Genomic DNA, 10,000 nt, shown 5'->3' on the forward strand with positions numbered 1-10,000 from the left:
CCGTTTTTGCAGCAATTCTAATTAATGTCGCGTTTGTAATCATGCTATCATGTATGCGATTCGATATATTTTTAATTCTCATTTGTATGTTTGATGGCAATAATTAGTAATATTGTATGTATATATTTATCTACATATTTATCTCTTGTCTTTCTATCTATATTGCTCCTATGATATTGTACATATACTCTATACATGCCACTGGAAATCCCTATTTCCCCTACTTGTTAATGTTTTTTTCTTAAATTAACTTCCTCTTCATGTCTTTTTTCTTAATTTCCTCTATTTCCCTACCCGTTAATGTTTTTCTTTTTTCTTCCTCTATTTTCCCTACCTGTTCATGTATGTCACTACAAATCTCTATTTTCCCAACCTGAAAATGTTTTTCTTGACTTCCTCTATTTCCCTACCTGTTTTTTTCTTAGATTAACTTCCTCTTCATATTTTATATTCTTCTTGACTTCCTCTGTTTTTCCTAATGTGTGTTTTTTTTTTACTCCCTCTATTTCCCTACCTGTTCATGTTTATTCTTCCTCTATTTTCCCAACCTGTTAATGTTTTTTTTTCTTCTCAACTCCCTCAGGCGCGACAAACTCGACCACGCAGCCTACTTTGTGGTGGCCAAAGACGTGGCTCAAGGCATGAACTACCTCCACAAACACGAACCTCAGGTGAGTGAGTTCTTACCTGTTGGTTCCCTCTTTTCGTGTGTTTCAATTAGCTTCGTTTGTCTCGCTTCGTGGAGTTGAATCGAGAAGGATGGAGTTAAACCTTAAGGCTGATGTTGTGTGTTGTTATTGGTCTATTTTTTGCAGGGGAGAATAATTCGGGTAATGAAGGAAAATATGTGAATATACAATGAATGTAATGAATACAAAATGATACATATATATAAAATACATGAAACATATATGGAAACGGACGATAAATAAACAAAAAATATCCTTTTCCTTCCTTTTCTTCCCCATCTTTTTGATAAATAAACAAAAAAAAAATTAATTTCTTTCCTTCGTTTTCTTTTCCATCTTTTCACTATCTTTATTTCACATTTCCTTCGTTTTCTTTTCCATATTTTCCCCATTTTTTTCACTTACGTTCTCCACAGGTTCTCCACCTTGACCTCAAGTCCATGAACGTCCTCCTCGACTCCTACTACCGGGCCAAGATCGCGGACTTCGGTTTCTCTATCCTGAAGAGGTCACGTGCTGGGTCGCCGGCTCAGCGTGGTTCCATCAGGTCAGCTTCTTGCCTGTGTTGACTTGTTTGTTTCGTCGTGTGTTTGGATGTTGTTGTTGTTGTTGTTGATGTTGTTTGTGTTTAGTTATCCAGTGTTTTTTTTTTTTTTTTTTTTACTTTTTTTAAGGTCGGTTTGTTGTTTGTGTTTACTTATCCAGTGTTTTATTATTTTTTTAAAAACTATTTAAGGTCGGTTTGTTGTTGTTTGTGTTTATTTATCCAGTGTTTTATTCATTTTTTAAACTTTTTAAAGGTCGGTTTGTTGTTGTTTGTGTTTATTTATCCAGTGTTTTGTTTATTTTTTTTTTTACTTTTTTTTTAAAGGTCGGGTTCTTTTTCTTTTTATTCTTCATTTGTTTGTTATTGTGAAGGTCGGTTTGTTGTTGTTTGTGCTTACTTATCCAGTGTTTTGTTTATTTTTTTTAAACTTTTTTTAAGGTCGCATTCTTTTTATTTTTATTCTTCATTTGTTATTGTTGAGGTCGGTTTGTTGTTGTTTGTGTTTACTTATCCAGTGTTTTGTTTATTTTTTAATTTTTTTTTTTTAAGGTCGGGTTCTTTTTCTTTTTATCCTTCATTTGTTTGTTATTGTTAAGGTCGGTTTGTTGTTTGTGTTTACTTATCCAGTGTTTTGTTTAATTTTTAAAACTTATTTTTTAAGATCGGATTCTATTTTTTATTCTTCATTTGTTTGTTATTGTTAATTAAGGTCGGTTTGTTGTTGTTTGTGTTTAATTATCCAGTGTTTTATTTATTTGTTTAACTTATCTTTGAGGACGGATTTTTTATTTTTTTTTTCTTCTTCATTTGCTTATTTATTATTATCAAGGTCGGATTCTTTAATGTTCTTTAATTGTGTTTGATGGCAATAATTAATAAAATTGCAGGTATTATTTAAATCATAATGACACCTTAATTATATATGAATAATAATTAAGTAAATTATACCTTAATTATAAATAAATAGTAATTATAAGTAAATCATACCTTGATTATAAATAAATAATAATTATAAGTAAATCATACCTTAATTATAAATAAATGATAATTATAAGTAGATTATACCTTAATTATAAATAAATAATTATAAGTAAATCACACCTTAATTATAAATAAATCATAATCATAAGTAAATCATACCTTAATTATAAATAAATAGTAATTATAAGTAAATCATACCTTAATTATAAATAAATTATCCCTTAAACCAATAAAAATTAATTCAAAACAAGACAAAACGGGAGATAATCACACACTCAAAAACTCACTCTTATTTGACTCCCCCCCCCCCCCCCCCCACAGAGGCACACCCGCTTGGATGGCCCCTGAACTGCTGACGAAGGGGGACGTGTCAGCCAAGTGTGACGTGTATAGTTACGCCATCATCCTGTGGGAGATGCTGACGGCGAGCCACCCCTTCAGAGGCTTGGATATATTCCAGGTCTGTTTTTTGGCTTTCTTTTTTTTTTGGGGGGGGGGGGTTACTTGTTTGTTTTGCTTGTTTGGTTGTTTGCTTGCTTGTTTGTTTTTTATTATTGATATTGTTTTTGTTATTATTATTATTATTATTGTTATTGTTATTATTATTATTATTATTATTATTATTATTGTTATTATTTTTATTATTATTATTATTATTAGTAGTAGTAGTAGTAGTAGTAGTAGTAGTATTGTTATTATTATTATTGTTTTTTAAAGGGAGGGAAATGTTATGTAATAATTGTTTGTTTTTTTAGGGTTATTTTCATTGGTTGAAGTCCTGTTATAATTAACGCTATTCGTTCTGTAGTGCTTCACTATTGACAAATCATACATTTTGACAACAGTACTATTTATACAATATTTCCGCAAATATTCCCACCGTTCCGTCCATCTTCCATCATTCGCTTTAGTGTCATATGACCTTTGATATCAAGCACATTTATTTTCTTGTCATTATTAGTTACCTCCTATTATTCGCACAATCTCCTCCCAGTATTCGCACAACCAATTCCTATTACTCGCACAACCAATTCTCATTATTCGCACAACCTATTCCTATTATTCGCACATCCAATTCCATTATTCGCACAACCGCCTCCCATTATTCGCACAACCGCCTCCCATTATTCGCACAACCTCTTCCCATTATTCGCACAACCGCCTCCCATTATTCGCACATCCAATTCCCATTATTCGCACAACCTCCTCAGATTATTCGCACAACCATACCTTTTTCTTCAGATTATGGAAACCATTGAATCGGGCGGGCGTCCCCATCTCCCAGTCGCCGGAGTGTCGAGGGAACTGAAGGAACTCATCACCTCCTGCTGGGCTCAGAATCCTTCCCTGAGGCCGAGCTTCGAGGAAATCCTTGGGGCGCTGGACTCGGCCGCGGTCCCCACCTCCTGGCGTGGCGTCCTGCAGAATGCCAATATCGGGCCTTCTTTACTGGCTGATGTCGGCGCTGCGAGGTAATAATCCTATTGGGAGTGTTGGGGAAACGCCTGAGAATCTGTGGTGTTTCTGTAATGCGTCCCTTTTTGATTTTATATTAGTTACCCGTGTGTTTTGATCTCTCGTTTTCTTTGAAAGAGAAAATGGATGGGGGTAACTTTAGAGTTTTTTTTTAATGCATGTTTAGGTGTATGCTTAATTCTCTCTATCAGTATTAAGTTTGAAACTTTTTTTGCACAAGAGATATTTTTAACCTTTATTATGATTACATTTGACCTTTTGCAAACACCGAAAGTCCCGTTTTTTGTGTTCTTGCAGTTATTAATTTTTGTTACAATTTGTTTAAATTAGTAGACAATACGTGCGCTTCTTTCCAACAGAACTATAATCGGAGTCGTGGAAGAAAGCGTGGAACTGATACGGCGTCAGTTGCAGCAACAGAGAGCGATCAGAAATAGCGAAATGGACAACTCGCCCAGAGACCGCCACATTCCAGAGGCTCTCGAGACGATGGGCTTGGTGACCTCTGACCCCGCCCGCTACCGTCCCGCGCGAGGTGAGCTGGGCGTGCAGGGCTTTGGATTTTCCTGTTGTGTGTCGTTATTACTTCGTTGTTGGCGATTTGTCTCGTTGTTTTGATTGTATGATTTGCGTCCTTTTGTTACTGGTGGTGATTAGTTTTATTGTTTTATGCTATTGCTGTTATCATTATTGTCGTCGTCATCATCATCAGCTTTATCATGTTGTTTTCATGGCTTTCCCTCGGCTGATGCGAGGCTAATCGATGAACTTTTAATCGCAGACGAGGCCTCCCGCTCCCCGCCCCACGCCTCCCCGACCCGCCGCCTTTCGCCCGCCCGCCGCCCATCTCCCAGCAGACAGCCCCGCCCGCGGGAAGTCCTCGCTCCTCCCCAGCCCCTCGCCCGCAGTCCGGACCGCGGGCGGCAGCGGGACCTGGTGCCGAGAGACGAAGGTCGGCGCCGGTCGCCCGACAAGATGTCCCGCCCCCCCGTCAGCGATTCCGGTAGGAGGGCAGCGAGTCGGGACCACAGCATAGACCAGCGCGTGCCTCGGCAGGGCGTCAGCAGCGAGCGCGGGCGTGGGCGGCGCGGCGAGAGCAAGGAGCGGGGCCCCGACAGACGGCGCAGCGACCGGCGCAGCCCGGAGAAGGAGCGGGACCGAGGGAGCCGCGAGCGAGAGACGAGGGCCAAGAAGGACCGCGGCTGGAACCAGGGGCGGGACCCGCGGGACCGGCGGCAGGAGAGCCGAGACCGCGACGGCAGCAAGGTCCGCGACGCCCGCGAGCGGAGGGACGACAGGCGGTCCAACAGGCCGCGCCGGGAGCCCAAGCAGGTCGTGGAGAGAAGCAGGAACTTCAAGATGTCCTCGCGCGACAGACGAGCCGCCAGCCTGGAGACCAGCGACGAGCGAGACCGCCGCTCGAGCAGCAACGAGAGGCGCTTCAGCAGCACCGACAGACACTCGGAACTCCGCCGGGAAATCCGATACAAGAAGCCGTACAACCGCGAGCGCCAGCTGTCCGGCGACAAGAGGGCGAGGCTGAGGCGCCAGGCCGAGAGTCGCGAGCGGCTGGCCGACAGCAGAGACAGCCTGGGCGAGAGTCCCAACGAGTCGTGGACGAGCCTGGAGGGCAGCAGCTCCGGGGGCTCCAACCACGTCCTGGACGAGCCGGAGGACCCGCGCCTAGAAAAGCGCGACCGGAGGTACTCGTCCAGCCCGAGGCGACGCTCTCCCGAGCGCAGGTACTCCCCTAGTCCGCGCAGTCCCGAGCGGCGGCGCTCCACGGACCGCCACTTGGAGGCGGACTTCCGCCACAGCCCCGAGCGGTGGCCGCGGTCGTCCCGCAGTCCTCAGCGCCGGGCGCGAGCTCGGTCGCCGGAAGCGCGCAGGGCAGAGTCCGGGTCGCGCGTCGGGCCTCTGGTCGTGACCTCGGAACAGCTGTTGAGTCAGAAGCAGAGGCTGCGACCCGTCCGGCCCGCGGCGCTGTCCGACCTGACTCACATCCCCGAACACTCGCTCAACGACATTTCCCTCATCCTCAAGACGGCCATAACGAAGAGACGCGATGCCTTTGACGAGGCTCTCAGCGGCAGGGACTCGTACCGCTCGGACGACATGGACTGGTCCGACTGGCACTGAAAGGCTGGCGCTGGATGTGGTTTAAAATGTATCTGCGGATTCAGTTTCTGCAAACGATAACCGCAACAAATTGTCACATTGAGATGCTATTTTCTTGAAGTTCTTTTACTACTTTACTAAAATGCGTATTTTTGTAGAACACAGACTAGCGTCATCGATTCCTTAGCATCTCTCAAAAGGACATTAAAAAGATCTCATCAAAAGAATTAAAACCAGCCTCCTTAATGTAATATACAAAGCGATCATGTAGTTAGCTTTTGATACCAGTGTATTGCGATTTGCACGTTGTACTTGTATATAATATAAATATAATGAGCCCAAAGAATGCCAGAAGGCCAGTAACTTTACGCATTGGCTCGAAATATTCCATTGATAACTGGAGTTCCAGGAATATCACTTTTATATGGCTGTATTTTTCCTAATGCTTTTTATGACCAGGAGTAAATATCTATTTTTTGTATATATATACGTGGGAAATGTATGATGAAATTCTTTCTACAAGTTTCTATGGTGCGCGAGATATTGCGCCCAATAATAAGTAAAGAACTGTGTTTGGAATAAAGAGAAATCACACACCACCACAAAGCTGAAATGAAAATGACCATCAATCTATTTTCAGAGAATTTTTCGTGAGCAAGCGATGTTCTTTGTCAAAGTACGTGCAGTTGAGTGTTCAGTGGTGGTCTCTTTGTGCATATCCTAGAGTTATGTACAGTTGCGAGAGGTCATCCATAAGTTGCGCTGAACTTGCTTTGTTTTCCCAAAGCGAAGTAGCAGCATGACTGACCGAGAGGACCGTGGGACTGTGTATTTTCTAAAGCTGGCGAAAAGTCCGGCTCCCAATGTTAAAAATTAGGGTACTAAAATAAATCGTCTTTTCAGAAATTATTGTTTTTTTGGCTTTAACAAGAAAATAATCTTTATAATCTGAGAAAAAACTTTGATCCATTTCAACCTGTTTTTTTCATTCTCTATAATATTCCCATTTCCTGTAAAAGGCCGTTTTTTCTCTCACATTCACACAAATCCCCATCACCCGGAATCCAAAACCAAGAAGGATAAAAAGAAAACAAGCCACATACTGGTGAAAATATGCATGTATTTATACTTACAAACAGTATAAGTATGTACAATGGGTCGTGTACTACAAAAACTAAAGGACACGAGGAAAGGGGGGTGGGCACATTTGCCTGATGACGTCATTAAACGTTGGTGCAAGTAGATATAGATTGTACTTTGGGAAATTCACTGAGATCTGTTGCAATGCCACTCTTTGATTTGAAAGAAAAAGTCTGGCTGCAAAAAAAAAACATACATAATAAATAAATAAATAAAATTAAAAGAATGTTCCCCTCATACCAAAAAAGTATCGATCGGGGGAACTACAGAATAAGGTCAAGTATTATTACTAGTGTAAGCAAAACAATTTTGTCGTCAAATGTGTAAAAGAATGAGACAAAGATGGACTTCGTTAAATATAAAAAATATAAACAAATACAAAAGAATATTGATTGAACTGGGAAAAAATAATTTCTCAAATAAGTGCTCGAAATTTCTCCTCGTACCAAGAAAAGAAAGACAGATAGAGAAGGAATAATTAATTGCAAGTCAAATCAGCCATTGATAAAAGAAAGGTATGTGACAGAAAAGTAATAGCAAATGTAATAAAATTAATAAAATCAATAATGACAATAATAATGATACTGATGAAAGTGCGAGTGAATAAAAAAAAAGAAAGAGAAAGAGAAACAGAGAGAAAGAAAAATGAGAAACAGAGAGAGGAAGGAAAAAAGAGAAACAGAGAGAGAGAAAGAAAGAGTAACAAAGAAGGAAAGAAACAGTAAAAGACAAAATAGAAAGAGAAAGAGGAAAAGTGCAAAAGAGAAAGAAAATGAAAAGAAGAAAAGAAAGCAAGAGAGAGAAAGGAGAAAAAGAGAAAGGAACAAAGATGAAAGCAAAGAAAGAGAAAAAAAAGAGAAAGATAAAGAAAAAAAAGAAAGATAAAGAAAAAAAAGAAAAGAAAAAAAAGAAGAGAGTCCGAAAGCCGAGAGCGAAGGAAATCAAAAACCTAAGAAGAGCACAATCCGACCAACTCTGCCCCGAACAATAACTAGTTTAAAACAGCGTCCGCTCAGAGTGCCTGGACGTCCGAAGTTAAATCAATACATAGCTGAAGGAAATGATATTTTGGGTATCTGACTAGGCTAAATACAGGAAAAAAAAAATAATAATATAGGAGACTTGAAACACAAACATACATGTGGGGAGGATAAATAGCAGTATCTTTTTTTTCTTTCTAATTCATTTTTAAAACAAGTTCTTCATAAGGGGAGGGGAGAGAGAGGGGGGTGGGTGAGGGGGTGAGGATGAAAGGGTGAGGTGGGGGGGGGGTTGGATTAAGAAAGTAGGGGTGGGGGGAACTAAAATATTTACATAAATTAATTAAGAAACGCAAAAGTCTTTCACTGATGCAAGTCACTTCCCTTACACATCAATTCATATTCTTACAAGTAAATATTTCGTGAACATTTATGGTATGGTATTAAAATAAATCATTTGATCAAATTCAATAACTTTTTCATTGCATGAGATTTCACATTCAATGACAAAAATTTGAAGGGCTGTCATAGTTGCAGAGGTTGTACTTGTTTTTTTTTAACAACTTTTTTTATCCTATAAAAATCAACTACAAAATTCACACACTTGTAACTTCACATTTGAAAGATGTACAAAACACATCCCCGATAAAACCTCCCATGAAAATATAACTTGTGCACGATGAGTCCTATTATTTACACGAGTGTCGAAAGTGCATGAGAATGTTGCCTTTTTTTTTAAAGTACTGTTTTTTAATATATCTTCTCTTTTAAGAAATTTGCATAAATGACATTCCGATACACTAAAACACCTTACATGGAAAAAAAGAGACTTTTCATACTGAACCTAGTATAGTTGCTGGGCACTATAGAAATATCTTATTAAATATATCCACTTTAGCTGAGGACGACCAAGTGGTTAACTGTACACTGTACAAGGCCCTCGAGGTGGACTGGGGGGGTACTGCCACCAGGAGGGGGGGGGATAAAGGGGGGTTCCAAAAAGGCCTCAAACCACTGCATTTGAACAGCGACGTCACAAATAATTAGTACTATTATCACGTTATTTCTTCAAAAAAATTTCCTATTCTTTTTTTTTTCAAACTATAGGTTCGCATCCGTTAAATACTTTTTTTTTAAGATATCATTTTGCTGTCTTTCACCAGGATGCGCAGAGGGGAGCTTTCCGCCCTCGACTTCCCGAGTCCAAAAGGTTGTCAGAAGTTCAGACCTTCCTGCAAGTAGCTGCATGTTGCTTCGCACTTTCCTCCCGCAACGTTTTTTGTTCGTCACACTCGCCCGTGGTGCGTCTGGCTTCTGTCGCTTCCCGTTGTCCGAAGTCTCTCTCCTGGTGTTGCAGTGAAACAAAACGAATCTCGACTCTGAATATATATATAAATGGAACTTTTCAATTCACTCAAGACAGGGATAGAGAGAGAGAGAAAAGAAAAGAGTGTGTTTAAACCAAGCTGTCCCTTACACTCTTCTTTGCTTTCCTGAACAGCGATCGACAGTGAGGGCGATATCGGAAGAAAGAGAAGGAGAAATATATCACCGAATCTCCCGCGGCCGCCCGAGCAGTCTCCACGTTCCACGGACTCGCCGACTCGCGATTTCAAAAGGACACGTTTACGAGAAGAAGAAACGATCGCCGGTCACTTCTTTTTTCGGAAAGAGTTCGCCACCCGAGCGCGCGCGGGCACAGCGTCGGCGCACCAAGATCCCGAGGGTATCACTATCACCATTCAAAATTAAAACGAAACACTGTAAATAGAATAAAAAAAATATGAGCGTCCGGACCACAGCCAGTCCTGTTCACTCGGAAAGTGTGTTTTCTTCGCCAGGGTCGCGTCGCGGAGGGCTTTCTCCTCGCCATCGCGCACGGCAGCCACTACAGGGGCAGGTTGACGGGCTTCTGCAGCTGCACGTGGTGGGACTCGAGGAACCGCTTGCACAGGTGGGTGAAGTGAGGCGACGTCCACTGCTGGAGGAGCAGGCGGCACTCGGATTCGAGGCTCAGCTCCAGCTTCGTCACGAGGTGGTGGTTCATCAGGGCCTTGGTCGCCTCCATG

The 10,000-nt window shown here is 41.4% G+C and overlaps 2 protein-coding genes across 4 annotated transcripts in view; one reads left to right on the forward strand and one right to left on the reverse strand.

Moving 5' to 3' along the window:
• LOC113818339 (uncharacterized) overlaps positions 1 to 6,742 on the forward strand; it is a 120,164-nt gene extending 113,422 nt beyond the window's left edge. The window contains exons 7-12 of the mRNA XM_070124168.1: positions 584 to 671; positions 1,106 to 1,236; positions 2,539 to 2,677; positions 3,460 to 3,689; positions 4,053 to 4,228; positions 4,475 to 6,742. Coding sequence (XP_069980269.1) covers positions 584 to 671; positions 1,106 to 1,236; positions 2,539 to 2,677; positions 3,460 to 3,689; positions 4,053 to 4,228; positions 4,475 to 5,832 — 2,122 coding nt within the window. The 3' untranslated portion in view covers positions 5,833 to 6,742. The remainder of the gene's footprint in view (positions 1 to 583; positions 672 to 1,105; positions 1,237 to 2,538; positions 2,678 to 3,459; positions 3,690 to 4,052; positions 4,229 to 4,474) is intronic.
• A 169-nt stretch (positions 6,743 to 6,911) lies between these two features.
• Positions 6,912 to 10,000, reverse strand: part of LOC113818342 (uro-adherence factor A-like) — a 59,473-nt gene continuing 56,384 nt past the window's right edge. For all 3 annotated transcript variants that reach the window (XM_070124171.1, XM_070124172.1, XM_070124170.1), the window contains exon 7: positions 6,912 to 10,000. This exon is cut by the window's right edge and continues 2 nt beyond it. In XM_070124171.1, the coding sequence (XP_069980272.1) occupies positions 9,820 to 10,000 (181 nt within the window). In that variant the 3' untranslated portion in view covers positions 6,912 to 9,819.

This window comes from Penaeus vannamei, chromosome 8 (genome assembly GCF_042767895.1).
Source record: "Penaeus vannamei isolate JL-2024 chromosome 8, ASM4276789v1, whole genome shotgun sequence".
Lineage (NCBI taxonomy): Eukaryota > Metazoa > Arthropoda > Malacostraca > Decapoda > Penaeidae > Penaeus > Penaeus vannamei.